This window comes from Balaenoptera physalus, assembly GCF_965194825.1.
Source record: "Balaenoptera physalus genome assembly, chromosome: 1".
NCBI lineage: Eukaryota > Metazoa > Chordata > Mammalia > Artiodactyla > Balaenopteridae > Balaenoptera > Balaenoptera physalus.
In genome coordinates this window covers 33,232,137-33,247,527 of record NC_138882.1, presented here as the reverse complement: position 1 = coordinate 33,247,527, position 15,391 = coordinate 33,232,137, and the positions used below count along the sequence as shown (strand labels likewise).

The 15,391-nt window shown below is 41.1% G+C and overlaps 1 protein-coding gene across 3 annotated transcripts in view; it reads right to left on the bottom strand.

The window, feature by feature from the left end:
* The window catches only part of FAM72A (family with sequence similarity 72 member A), a gene marked incomplete at its 5' end in the record, with an annotated part of 51,817 nt that overhangs the window by 18,380 nt on the left and 18,046 nt on the right, over positions 1-15,391 (bottom strand). The window contains 2 exons of one of the 3 annotated variants that reach the window (XR_014264387.1): positions 1-5,930; positions 6,620-12,105. The exon at positions 1-5,930 is cut by the window's left edge and continues 18,380 nt beyond it. Coding sequence is in view for 2 of the 3 variants with exons in the window: in XM_082464066.1 (XP_082320192.1) it covers positions 11,933-12,105 (173 nt within the window). The other 2 variants (XM_082464066.1, XM_082464068.1) reach the window with 2 other exon arrangements.

Here is a 15,391-nt window from a genome sequence, read left to right as displayed (position 1 = left end):
TACAGTATAGGAACAAGGTGGTTTGGGATGTCCTGAAATCATGTGTATCGCAGGGTGAAGTGGCAGGAGTGATGGCAAATTTTGTTCAGTGATCTTCCAACCCCTGGTTATTGTTGAAGAAAGCACTATTATTCTGGAAGAGTTCTGTGAGATCAAAGCAGAGAGGATCAAGATATTAAGCTTAGCAGAGCCATTTCTTCTAGGCAACAAAATCATGGCAAAGCAAGACTATGCCTTATTCACCCTCCTTCCTTTCCTTCCTCCATCCTTTCTTCCCTTCCTTCCTTTCATTCTTCTGTCTTCCTATGCAGCTTAGAATTAAGATATCAAAATTTGTAAAATTTATGTTGGAGAATAGCAGTATGCTACAAAACTTCACCTACATTCACTCACATCTCAGTTGAGAATTATGCATTGTTTCAAAGAGAAGATGAGAAGTCTCATGTTTATTTCCAACAGATCAACATTAGATCTTCAAGCTAGGAAAAGATATTAAAAGTAAGTAGAGCCACTCCATATTTCCTTAAACATTCATTCAAACTTGTAGATGAAACATTTCATTCATTTTGGCCAAAAGATTATTGATATCATAAACCCATATTCAGTTTTTACTGGGGTGCAATCTCCTGCTGTTCCTCATTAACCACTATTCCTCTGGTTTAGTCATTCGTGTTATGCACTTACTAGATTTAGATTAACTTAATGGAAATATATTGTCAACCCAACTGTAAATAATGCACTTAAAATCATAATTACTATATCTGTTGTAAGCACCGCACTTACCAGTAGCTCAATCCCTTCTTTTCCTTTTGCTATTTATTTCCACAAGGTAGTTTAAGCTGCAGTCTCAATGGAACATTTACCTATGTAGAACAAAATGTTCCTAAAATGCAATGAAGTATGTAATGACCTGAACACTTTAGAAAACCAGCTTCATTAAATTTATTTTGGAAGTACATAAATTAAAATGTTTAAAGATCATTATATTAAAGGATATTAGGTCATTTGCATAATAAAGTATGTAATAACAATATGATTTTAAATACAAATATTTTGTTTAAATCAGCACATGATCAAGGACTGCATTATAATATTCATTTTACTATAACCTTTACTATAACATTGAGATAATTTTCTGCTTTTCCCCATTAACAAATAATGCAGGCTCCTTGATTTACCTTAAATTAATAGCATGAAAAAGAATGATTAGTTAACAAATAAGTCTTAAAAAGACATGTTCTATAGTGTTTGGTTTGGGGTTTGCATTCTAAAACAGACATTGAAGTTCAAGGCTTGATGTTTTATTCTTTCACTTGGCCTTTGAGAAATGGATTTACTTTTACAGAATTTTTTTTCAAAACAAACAACTTTTTACTGAAGTATAGTTGATTTACAATATTGTGTTAATTTCAGGTGTACAGTAAAGTGATTCAGATATATATATATATTCAAGATTTTGGATTTTTTTTTAGATTCCACATATAAGTGATATCATATATTTGTCTTTCACTGTCTGACTTACTTTGCTTAGTATGATAATCTCTAGGTCCAACCATGTTGCTGCAAATGGCATTATTTCATTCTTTTTTATAGCTGAGTAATATTCCATTGTGTATATATACCACGTCTTCTTTGTCCATTCATCTGTCAATGGACATTTATGCTGCTTCCATGTCTTGGCTATTATAGAGTGCTGCTATGAATATTGGGGTGCATGTATCTTTTCAAATTAGAGTTTTCGTCTTTTTCAACTATATTCCCAGGAGTAGGATTGCTGGATCATACGGTAATTCTTTTTCAGCTTTTACAGAAACCTCCATACTGTTCTCCATAGTGGCTGCACCAATTTACATTCCTACCAACAGTGGCGGAGGATTTCCTTTTCTCTACATCCTTTCCAGCATTTATTATTTGTGGTCTTTTTGATGATGGCCATTCTGACCAGTGTGAGGTGATACCTCATTGTAGCTTTGATTTGCATTTCTCTAATAATTAACAATTTTGAGCATCTTTTCATGTGTCTGTTGGCCATCTGTAGGTCTTCTTTGGAGAAATGCCTATGTAGGTCCCCATTTTTTGACTGGGGTTTTTTGGGTTTTTTTGACATTGATATTTACAGAATTTTTAAAAGTGAAGTAGTTGCCAATCCCACTTTAAGGATGGAAGCCCCTGTGACAACATGATAAATCTCTCAGGCGTCATGAGCCACTAGATTAGGAAACATTGCTTTACTCTTCTCTGGGAAGTACTTGAATCTCAACTTCCTGCGGCTTCCTGAATCAGCTTGTGACACAATCACAACTGGAATGAAAATAACTAATCCCAGACTTGCCCTGCTGCCTGAGGTCCAGCTACTCAGTCAACCCATACCTCATCTTTGCCTGCTTGGTGTTGAAACCACATTACATGCTTGAGCTGGTCACTGAATACATGCGTGGGGCCATTTTGAGTGGCAGGATTCCAACTTTCCAAAACAAAACAGAACAAAACATAAACTGACCCAAACCAAGAAATCAGAGGACTCTTCAGAGCCAGAAATCCACAGTGGCTCCAGAGCACCCACAGTGTGGAACTGGAACCCTAGACCTCTGTGCTGCAGGGTCAAGGGCAGAGGGGCTCAGGTGGACCCTATAACAGCCTATTCCATTTGGCTTTTCACTTACTGGGAATGAAGACTCTCTACACCCACAACATGCTATTTGCCAAAAAGTGCTTATAAATAGCAGCCTGAAACCTTTTATCTTATTTGTTCATTTAGAAACAAAACAGTCAGAACCTTATCTTTACTTAATGCATGAGGTATTCCGGTTGTAACCAGTGACCTTTTAGTTAAAGAAAGTGATAGCAGCTTTTGCTTTCAACCAACCCATAAAATGGAGACGAGGGCATAGATTAAATACTAAACTAGGGACCTAATCCCTTAACAGCCCTGTAAGAGTCAGAAGTGAAGGCTCCTTCTACTGAGTAGACACCTCTTTGGGGTGATGGATGGATACATGTTAGCAAGGATCCCACCTTATCTACCACTTCTCCTCAAGAAGTCTCCAACCCAGAGCAGCCAGTGCCTGTGATGTAGATGGTGCCTAGGGAGGCTGAGAGCACGTCACTGGCTTCACCAAGTCGGGTGCCCAGTGTGGGGCCATCTGCCATGTGGTGGGACATGGACCCCATGTCCCCATCATGCCCTAAGTCTGCCACATTCAGAGCCCATCAGCAGCTCTAAGACACGCAAGGGATATCTGCCCCTCCTCCCCCTTCTAGCAATATAGTTGGGGAGATTGCAAGGTACCAAATAATTGTCCTTCCAAAATTTACACTCACTGGGACCCCCCAGGCCAGGAGAGATGCCAGTTACACCTGGCCACTCCACCCACGGCCTTGCTTCTTGTTATTATCACCCATATGCACTTTTGCTTAGATGCTTTAACAGTTGCCTTCCTCCATTCAGGCCTCAGACCCCTTTGAGAATCCAATGAAAACTCTGACCCCTCTCAGCTAAAAATCACACGGACACAATAAGCACACCATTTTACATGTAATATACAACCCTGTGAAGCTCATCTATAGCCTTTGGCTCTCCTTCTAATCCTTTCTAGACTGTTCTGCATATTGCTGCCAGGACAAACTTGAAAAAAAAAGTGGGCTTCTAAGTACCATCAGGAAACACTCCAAGCTCCCTAGCATGATGCTGACCCCTTCCACACACTTCTCACATCCCCTCGACCCACTATTGTACTCCAGCCTTTGCTGCAGCAACTAGCCGTATGCAGGTGTGACCCTACCCCAGCCCTCCTCAGCTGTCCATCCCTCGCTTCTGTCCCAGGCCTTCTCCAACAATGTTGTCGTGTGGGATAACTGGGAACCTGCCCAACTACCCTGTGTGTGTGAGATTGGAAGCACGAGGGAATTATCACCCCCGGGGCAACAACTCTTGTCCAACGAGGGCCAGGAACTGGTAGATAAACACCCCCTCTTTCAGTTCTCAGGCAGACAACTCTGATCCTTGTGGGATCAAGGCCCAGTGGCTTTCAGAGGAGGCCAACTCCATACGTACCCTCAGATTGATTTTCCCTCCTTTCCTGTTTTACCTTTTCCGTTTCTCACTCCAGTTCCTTGGGAACATCACAAGATAGACCACCTAAACACCAACCCTTTTTCAGGCTCTGCTCTTGGGAAGAACCCAGGCCCAGAGATGGCATGTAAGGTCCTTCATGATGTGGCCCTTGACCACCTTTCAAATCTCATCTTCCGCGGCTCCAACCATCACACAGTAATTGCGCATTCTCCCATCCTGTTGAGCTTTCTACACCTCAGCTGAGATGTGCCACTGCTCCTCCTCGGGATGAATTATTCCTTGTCCTTCAGGTTATAGCTTCTGTCACCTCTTCCAGGAAACGTCCACGAGCCTCTCCCCAGTTTGTGTTACCTGCCCTTCCTTCAGGGTGCTGTAAATATCCACGCCGTGCTGTAAATATCCATCTGCCCATCTACTTCTCTCACTGGACTGAGAGCTCCGGAGGCAGAGCCAGTGGGTTTTCTCTGTTTATCCTTCTCAGGCCTAGAACAGTGTCTGGGACTCAGAATTGGAACTGAGTAATTATTTGTTGGCTGACAGATTGAAAGAATGATGTATGAGATTTCTGACATGAGCTTGGGGCAGGCAATATTAGGGTCTTTATGATATCTGGGCCCGAATGAATCCAAGAGGAAAGCCCAGGCAGGTTGCATGCCCCTGGGGACTGCAGAGATGGGTCCCAGTCTGACTGGCCAGTGTGCAGAGCAGGCCTCTTTTACAGGACAGCTGGTAAAAACCTGGTCTGGGTATTTTTCCCTAGTGGGCCTCCTGGGACTTTGCATGTCCTATTGTGTGAAGCTGATCTCAACACAGAGTCTGTCAATGCTGTGTCCTTTCCAGGTCCTGCTTCATAAAAAATTCAAGAAGTCACTTCTTCAGGTTTTCCTTAACAGGAGCCCATTCGGGAGCCAACTTTGAAAAGTTGCAAAGGTGCAGGACATTTGGCTTCCTTACCATTTATTTGCTGGATGCCTTTGGGCGAGTTCCCTGAACTCTCCGGGCTTCAGTGTCCCCATGTGCATGTAAGCCAAATGTTCCCAGGCCTCCCACGCCCATGGACACCAGTGAGGCCACGTTAACATCAGTGCTAGATTGTGTTGACCACCTGGCCTCCAGCAGCACAGCTGCATGATCTTAGGCTGTTCCATCTCCCCTGTTATTTCTGAGGCTGATAGGAAGTCTCTCACATGTGCTCGTGTTCTGCTGACAAGCTATTTGTGGAGGATCCCTGGCCACTGTCTCTGCTACCATGCCTGAGATCTGATTTAAATAACAAAAAGTTTATGCGGAACTTTTCTATTGACAGAGCTTCAGTCAGATCACTCTTATGATGTATTTTCAAGGGATAAGAACTTTTAGGTAGAAAACATAAAAACCTAGACATAAAGAAGAGGCCTAAATATACAAGCACAGCATATTCAGACGAGGGCTTTTGAACGAGACCTCATCTTTTCCAAAGTTGTTTCTGGCTTAAGGACAGCAGGTGGCAGCAGAATCAAGCTTTTTCACAGCAAGAAGCTTCTGGAGCTTCAGATGGTTCTCAGAGGAGGAGAGAAGCAGCTTTTAGTAAAAACCTTTCATCTAAAAATCTAAACTCAGCAGAAGAACAAAAACAAAACAGTGAGGAACGAGCGTCATTAGCCTCAGCCACTAAAGATCAGGGTGTCGTTCCTTGGCTGCCATCCACACAGCCACATCTTGTCCTTCCAAGGAATCCTGAGATTGCCATGGACAGTGGCCTGGAAAGGAACCTGGGGTCTGTTTCTCCTTGAATAGGGTTCCTGTCCTGATGGTGCCCTTGTCAGATGTTAAAGCTGGTTCACCAGGAAACAGGCTCTGGTCAGGGTTGGGTTCCCTGGAGAGGTCAGAACAAATTTATGCATGAAAAAGGGGTTTTTTAAAAAGGAGATCTTGTAATAAAAAGAAATGCATTACTGCTATGTGCTATAACAGAGATGAACCTCAAAAACATCATGCTAAGTGAAAGAAGACAGTCACGAATGCATGATACCATTTATAGGAAATGTCCAGAATAGGCAAATCGAGAGACAGAAAATAGATTAGTGGTTATCTAGGGCTGGGGAGGTGGTGATTGAGGAGTGACTGTTAATGAGTACAAGGTTTCTTTTGGGGTGACAAAAATGTTCCAAAATTAGATTCTGGTGATGGTTGCATAGCTCTAGAGATATACTAAAAACTACTGAATTGTGCACTTTAAATGGGTGAACTTTATGGTATGTAAATTATCTCAAAACTGTTTTAAAAAGAGAGAAAGGGGAAAGTATACTTCGATCACTAATATATTTCAAGTGAAAATAAACCTCAAGTAACTATTCTGAGCAGAGAGACCGAGACAGACGCAGACGGGGAGAGAAAAAGACTCTGCAGCTGCCACAGAAAAGAATTGGAGGTTGGTTAGAAATATGACTCTGGTTCATTGGTGGATTTTACTTTTCGTTTAGATGCTGATGTGATAATGGTACAATATGCTTCCTGCTTCGGCAACACACTTTCTGTTCCTAAGGACTGCAAATACTTCCTCACCTTAAAGAGTGACTGGACGACGGGGGTGGCCATCTCACTGTTTTAAAGGATGAAGCTCTTCCTGGAATAGGCCAGCAGAAATAGCAAAACTCTGAAGTCACACAGGCCTGCTTTCAACTCCCAGATCCTCCTCTTATTAGCTATGAGGTGTCGGTTCCTTTTCCATATCCACATCTCAAGGTTGAGTAAGAATGATTTAACACGAAATATGAAAGTGCCTAGCCTATAATAAACATGGTATTTATGTTATTTTCCTAGAATGTCCAGCCTCACTGGCAAGAAGACTTTTTCTCTTAAAACCAAGCTGTGTCATGCTTTCCTGTTGCTCCTATGGCTCTAAGTCTCTGAAGGTCTTCTCTACTGCCCCCCAGTACCCCCCCAAGTCCATTTTCCATCGACAACCTTATTATCACTTTTTACAGCAATGGAAAGTCCCTGAGAATGGAAAATTAGTCAATGACAATATTGTATTGGGAAGCATCTGAGTAGGAGGGAACCCCTGTCCCTGGCTACCTAAAACACAAGGCTAGTCAGTAATATATGTCTATAATATAACCCTGGATACCAATGGTGCAATGAAAACTCTGCTCCCACCAGAACAATAGTGTTTATATTAGAGAATTTGAGGTGTTATAATCAGAAGCATTTCTAGAAACTACGGAATATTGGGATAAAATGTCAACACTTTACTCAAGATTGTACTTAAAATCTATGCAAGTTTTTAACTCCATAGGCATCCTAGTAGCTTTGGGGGAAAATTATACTCTGTTCATAGTGTAATGGATGAGAAAATGGGCTAAGGAGGCTGCCTTGTTTCAAAGCTTGGCTCTGCCTCCTGTGAAACCAGGGCAACTATTTATCCTCTCGGTGCTTGTTTCCTCACACATCAATTGAGGGAATAATAGTATCTATTTTATAAGGCTATATAAGGATTCTGTACGTTAACGTAACATGCTTAGAACAGTGCTTGGCACGTAGTAAGCATCAATAAATCCATTAATTCAACAAATGTTTATTGGGACTTCCCTGGCAATCCAGTGGTTAAGACTCCATGCTCTCACTGCCAGGGCCCGGGTTCAATCCCTGGTCAGGGAACTAAGATCCCACAGCTGCACGGTGTGGCAAAAAATAAATTAATTAAATTTAAAAACAAAACTACCCCACAAATGTTTATTGAATATAGTTGTGGCTCAATATGTGACACTGTTTTATGTTGGGAATACTAAAGTCAATAAAACAGAATAAGTCCCTGCCCTCATGGAGCTTACTTCCTGGTGGGAAGAGGCAAACAACAACAAAAAGTACGTACATACACACATATGAATTGTGTCCTCCTACCGCATTCCTCTCCCCCAAGTCATATGTTGAAGCCCTAACCCTCCCCCCCACCCCACCCCCCGCCCCGCAAGGCAATGGTATTTGGAGGTAGAGCCTTTGGGATGTAATTAGGGTTAGATGAGGTCATGAAAGTGGGGCTTTCATGATGGGATCAGTGCCATTATGAAAAGAGAGACACCAGAGCACTCTCTGCCATGTGAGGACACAGTGAGAAGGTGGCCATATACAAGCCAGGAAGAGAGCCCTCACCAGGAATCGAATCTGCCAGCACCTTGATCTTGGACTTCAAGCCTCCAGAACTGTGAGAAAGAAATGTCTGTTATGCAACCACCTAATTCATGTTATTTTGTTATAGCAGCCTCAGGAGACTAAAACAGGTTTGTTTGTAAATACATATTTGAAATAGGAACCTTGAATAGGCACAGAGCTGGTTTTACCGATGGAAAGAGCCTTATACTAAACTATGGTGGGGAGCTTGCATTCCCATTTTAGCAATGGGACCCACTCTCCACAGAGTAGCCATGGAAAAGTCACTTGATGACTCTTATCTTAGATGTCTGCATCTATTAAATGATGAACTAGATGATCCCTGAAATGTTTGGTTCTGCCCATCTTATGGTTGGAATAGCAATTCACCTTCTGGGTAATTTACACACATAAGTGTGCTAATACTTAGGGTGGCAGAGAGGGTGATTTAGAGTAGACACTGATTATCTCGATTGTACTTGTCAAATGGAAGATTAATTAAATCCTAAGTTTGGATTTGGCTTCCTAGTTAGCAATGTTTCCTTCCTGGAAAAGAAATAGCGCGTGTCAGAGAGAGCAGCTCCTTTGGATAGTATTTTTCCTTCTTCCCTGGTTTCTTGTGAGCTCTGACTGCGCAGTTCTCTGGGAGCCTCTTCCTTCCCAGATAACAGCTAAGACAACAGAGCTTATGGTTTTCCTGAGGTTCTTTTGATAAATGGCTAACATCTGATTGATCCATTCTCATTTCACCCGTTACTTGTACAGGAAAACTGTAGAGAGTGTAACAGCACAAGAGAATAATTTTTAAATTTTTCAGACATTTTGTAAGATTTGATTTTTCTGCTTCTCTCACCTCAATGATTTCACTGGGGTATCTTGGATGTAAAAGATTTCTTCAAGTTCTTTTGCTCTTGGATCCTCCAATTCTCTGAGCAGGTGACAGCCTCTAGAAATGCATCTAAGGGGCCTCCCTGGTGGAGCAGTGGTTAAGAATCTGCCTGCCAATGCAGGGGACATGGGTTCAAGCCCTGGTCTGGGAAGATCTCACATGCTGCGGAGCAACTAAGCCCGTGCGCCCCAACTACTGAGCCTGCACTCTAGAGCCCGTGCTCTGCAACAAGAGAAGCCACCACAGTGAGAAGCCCACGCACCCCAACGAAGAGTAGCCCCCGCTTGCTGCAACTAGAGAAAGCCCACGCGCAGCAACGAAGACCCAATGCAGCCAAAAATAATAAATAAAGAAAAAAAAGAAATGCATCTAAGGAAAGATCATATCACTTCCATCTTTTGACCCCTGGGCACCTTCCACTACCAAATACACTAAAGAAAACAAGAGTCTTCTCCTGTTAGCTCTGGTGCAGTGGAATTGAGGAACAACCACAAAGAAATCAGAGTACATCCTATAACGGAGCTGTCAGGCAGCTTGTGACGGCAGAAATATTGTTTTTCCTGGTGATGAGACTAGAAGGATCATCATAAAACCAGCGGAGGTATCATTTTCACTTCTGAAAGTCCATTGTATAATAGATTGTTTCTCAAAATGGAAAAAAATGAGATTTTTGAAATATTTTTAAAAATGCTCAATTTCACTCTTAAGATAAAAACAAATAAAAATTACAAGAGGATGCTTACCAGATTGGCAAAAATTTTAAATAACCTCCTCTCTTGGCATTTTCATGTAAAGGTATTAGGAGTATAATTTGCTGAACAGAAGACAACTTGACAATATCTATCAAATTTTGTAGTGCACAAAGATTAGAGTAGTAATTACTTAGATCCAGTAATTTCACTTCTAGGAATTTATCCCACAGATCTTCCAGACATGTGCTCAAAGATGTAAGTATAAAGATAATTATTGCAGAATTATTTGTGAGAGAAAAAAAAGAAAGAAAGAAAGAAACTTAGAAGTCTATGAAGAAGACTGGGTAAATAAATTAGTAAGCTAGAGTATATCCATATAATGGGATACTATTAAAGAATAATCTTCATGATGTACTGCTAGGGGAGAAAAGGGTACAGAAACATGTAGGTAATCCCATTTGTTTAATATTCAGAAACTAGTGACACAGGTGGCATCTGGAGAGGGAAATTAGAAAACAGTTTTTCTTTTATACCCTTATTTTTCATTGTATACTTTTTTTTAACATTTAGATTTTGTACCATTTGTGTGTATATTTTAAAAAGTAATTAAAATTTCAACACCCACAATAGTGACACACAAAAAAATCTATGGGAAATAGCTTACACACATTGAATTTTGCTGTATGTCAGGCACTGATTTTTCTAAACACTTTACATGTATTATTTGATTGAATTCAACCAGGACCTTGTAAGGTGGGTACTATTATTATCACCATTTCAGAATGGGAAAATTGTGGTAAAGAAAGACTGAATAGGATTCACACCTAATCAGTGACAGAGCTGAGATTTGAACCCAGGCACCTTTGTTCTAAGACCAGAGTCTTAGCCACCACGTTCTACTGCTCCTATGCAGTCTCAGACTTCCATGACGAACTCTTAATTATAGTGTAGCCAACACAAAACTTAGAAAACAAACTCAGATGTGCAAGGACGTTTATACTTTCTTTGAGTCAACTTAAAACGGATTCTGAGTCCCCATCCAGCTTTATTGGAAGAAAATATAATCTTAGTCATTATTGGGGCTCCCCTCTCCAAGGGTTGTGCAAGGTCCTGGGGTCTTGCCTGGTAGAGACCCTGACAGTTTTCAGCCAACCCTGGTCACCGTGGAGATGTCCACTGACCCAGTTCAAGACTCTCTAGCCACAGCGTGTAGTCTTACCCACTCCCACTTCTACATTCAAGCTTCTTCATATCCTTGGGAGGTTTTCTCCTTCCCTTTTCCTGCTGCCTTCAAAGGCATGGAGAATACTCTCTTCAATGAACTCAGGTTTTATCTAAAGACAGTGAGATCATTCTGCAAAAAATCTCTAAGGTGAGAAACTACTGAGGGCCTATCTAACTTGCTTAGATCAAAGTGGAAGAGAAAATATAGGAAGAAGCCAGAGAAATTCATATTTCAATAAATTATCCTGCCACAGAATCATAGCCATGGAAAACAGGATAATTTTGGATTTGGAATTTACCTCCATCATTTCGTCTGCAAGTGTTTGGACTTGTGTGGTTCTGGAATGATGACTATAATATATAAACAAAACCATGTCTTCCACTGGTAGATATGGATTGAGACACAAGACATTTAACCCCTGCAATTTGAATGCAAAGGCATATGGAGTATGCTTTGCAAAATGGACAAAAATCTGATGGGGGACTGAGGATAGTCCTCTTTTACACCTTCAAAGTCCTCAAATAAATATCAGTCAAGTTCCTGGCCCCTGCTCAGCTAACCAACAACCCATAAGTGCAGAAAAAAAGACAAGATTGGAATCTAAGGAAGGAAGTGTTAATCCAAGGGCCTGGAATCAAAGAGAACATATTCAAATAGAAACCAGGTTGATACCAGAACTTTAGGAGGCTTATCGCAGGCAGGAAAAAGATGCATGATCTAAGCATAGGGTTTTTGGACTACAGGAGCCTGGGTAAGAGGTCTGCCCCAAATTCCATCTGCCACCAATGAAAGCAGAAAGGAAATGTGTAAAGTGAGCCAAGCCATGGGGAAAGAGTCCAAGTCGGGTGTGCCTCCTGTGTGTTTAGTAATCGTGTCCAGCTCAGCAAAGCTGAGTTTCTTTCTTCTTTGGACTACTACCCATTTTAATGAGCAAGGAACATTTGATCTGAAGCAGTTTCAGAAACCCAAATTTCCCCCAGCCTTTGTCTAAGTTTTGTAAGGAAAAGGAATAGCTGCAAATTTGCTTGTGAGCGCTCCCGGTCAGCTAATTCCTGGTCCTTTGCTCCACCTAGTGGATTTCCATGCTGGAGAGACTCTGAAAAGAAACCAGAAGGGAAAGGTATACTTTTGCTGATCAATCTGGACTTCAGTCATTTTCTTTAAAGACAATACCCTGTTCCACCCCAATCTGTCTTTGTTCAGATTGAGTGAGCTCTTTCATTTATTTCCATTAAAGCCAAATGTGTAACTGTGAGTCAGCAGAATCTAAAGCATTCCTTTTCTCTGTTCTTAATATATAAATAGCATTATATGATCAGGAGACTCATATCAGCACAGAAAAGCATATTCCACTCATAATTATATCCTTTGATGGCCAAACTCAATCAAACCTTGACAGGGTCATTTAATTAAATAATGGCCTGCCTACTTGTTAACCCCCGGGAGGCTTCTTTGAGCAATAATTGGTTAGTCATAGGACCTTTTCAGGAAGTTTCACATGCAATTATAAAAACAGATGAAAACATTACAAAGTACAGCAAAGCTAAGAATTTCAGGTACAAAGGGATTCAGAGCCGATTCTTACACAAAATCAATATGTGGAGATAAAGATTAGTATCAGTGTGTGTTTAAGCCATTAGCGTATACAAAATAAATTCAACAATCTATATTTATTTGCTAGCTGATTGTGCCCCTGTCGGTCATCAGCCTTAAAATCAATCAAATAATTATTCTTTATCCCTTATACTAGTTGATATTTAATTGCTGTTATAGGTTGAATTGTGTTCCCCAAATATTTATATGTTGAAGTCCTAATCCCCAGCATCTCAGAATGTGACCTTATTTGGAGAAAGGGTCTGCAAAGAGGTCATCAAATTAAAATGAGGCCATTAGGGTGGGCCCTAATCCAATATGACTGGTGTCCTTATAAAAAGGGGAAATTTGGAGATAGATATATGTAAGGAAGAACACCATGTGAAGATAAAGATGGCCATCTACAAGCCAAGGAGAGAGGCCGGGAACAGATCCTTCTCTCAGAGCCCTCAGAAGCAACCAACCCTCCCAGCATCTTGATTTCTGACTTCTAGCCTCCAGAACTGTGAGATAATAAATGTATGTTGTTTTAGCCACCCACTTGTGGTACTTTGTTATGGCAGCCCTAGCAAACTAACACAATTTCCTCTGGCAAATGAATAAGAATCTCTGCAAAAATGAAATTAATCCATAGAATGCTAGAGTTGGAAGGGAATCTCAGAAAACAACTTGCTCAATCCCCTTATTTTGAAATAAGATGCCTAAGGCCACACAGCAAGTTGGTGACTTTTTGTCACCCTCTTAGCTCAGCCTTTGGTCCTTCTATGTCTCTCCTAATCTGCTGGATATTTCAAAGATGGCGGCAAAATCAGCCTATGATGGTGATTAGATCCAAGACTTTGTTGAAAAGAATTTCCTTGGGGACAATATGCAAGCATAGACCCTTTCTAAGTATTTGCTAATGAAAGCACGTGCTAAATAGGAGAATTAATTGCTGGTTACATGCCAGTCAGAAGATTGATACGCGGTGGAACAGTGAGACAGGTAACTTGACCTCTGGCTGGACTGATAGGATCCATCATCCCTCCAGACAGGCACTTGGTTGCGGTAAAGGTCTAGCTCTGGCTGGAGGGTTGCCCCCATCCCACAGAGGATGATTCACCAGAGTGACTTAATCATCTATCCATCAGTCAGAAGCTCAGTTTCATGTGAGTGGGGTTGGGGCTGGGGAAACAGAGTTTGGCTTCATGGTGGGTGTGGAGACTTGTTATAATAGTAAGCATGCTCTTGATTAAAGTACATGACACAAGTAATTGCCAGAGATCCCAAACCAGCTATCACCTAGGATTATGGAGATCTGATCTAATATGAGACAGAAAGCCCAGTTTCGACTCCGCAGCAGAAACCTTTGAAAAGTGTCCAGGAGTAATTGGCATTTAATCAATGCAATCATTATCCCAGCACATGGCTCCTGCAGCTTCAGGCCCCCTTGCAACCACTGAACTGCAAAAGGGAGAATATATCTGTTTAATTTCACCACCACCAACATTTGATTTACAGTCCCAGATGAGGTCCAAGTGGAAATATATTCACATTTTTATATTTGAGAAACACAGTAAGAATTCAGTCTTGTATCAATGGTATGGCATAAACAGTGATGGGCATTTTCCCCTTACAGAGGCCTGATCAGCATTAATTTTGATAGACAGGAGAGTAAAACTACAGCAGGCTGCTAAGCATTTGTTTTTCATTTAATCTTCTCTAAACCTTCCATGAAACATGGGGAAGAATATGACTGCTCTTCTCTCCCCGAGATATGGAAGGAGTGTATGCTACTTATAATTAGGAGACAAATAAATATTGACTTTGCTCTTGGTTTCGCTTCATAAAGTGTTATCATTGGGCATCAAGTTAGGTATTTAAAGGAGAACATACTTCTCTTGAAGGGCAGACACTATTTTTAGACCTATATCCCCTCTCCTTTTCCTGGCAGGAGTTCTTAGTTCACTTTCACCCACCCTGTAAAGGGCAACTAGAAAAAAAGAGAAGGCCCAACTTTCCCTCTCAGCATCTCACAAGTTTTTCCTGTAGGATCCATAAGAGGAAGTGGGGAGGGAAAAAGAAGTATTCTTGAATTTAAGGACCTATAAAATGTTTTCTTAGATTGATGGTAAAAAATTTCAGTGTTTTTTGAAGGGTACTCCCGAATTACCCACTTCAGAATGACCTAAAGAGCTTGTCAACAACTTAGATTGCCAGGCCTCCTTATGTGTTCTGCATCAGAATTGATGACGGCAGGGCTCCGGAATCTACATGGTTAACGAGTATCTCCAGAGACCCCAATATACACTAAAAATGGATTCTACTCACCCTCTCTGTGTCTCAGCATTGCTGTTCCAAGTTTCAGTCTCTTCTCTGTCTACACTTACTCCCTCCATAGCATCAAGTCTCATGCCTTTAAATGTTTTTATAGGTAAATAGCTCTCAAATTTATATCTGCAGCCCACACCTCTTCCCCCAAACACCAGAAGCCTATATCTAACTGCCTGATTGATATCTAATAGTCATATTAAAAATCAAACTCTAGTTTTCTCTCTGAATTTGTTCTTCCTCATCTCAGTAATTGAGATCACAAAACCTTGGAGTCATTCTTGATTCCGTCCTTCATATCTTCCTCACTTTCTCTCATACTCACTTCCAGTCCATCAGAGTCCTATGAGCTCTTTCAAATATGTCCCAAATCTTCCTCTATTCCATGGGCTACTACAGCAGCCTGCTGTTTGGTCTCTCTGCTTGCTTTCTGTATCAGTCAGAGTTCAGTTGCAGATAACAGAAGCCATTCTAGTTAT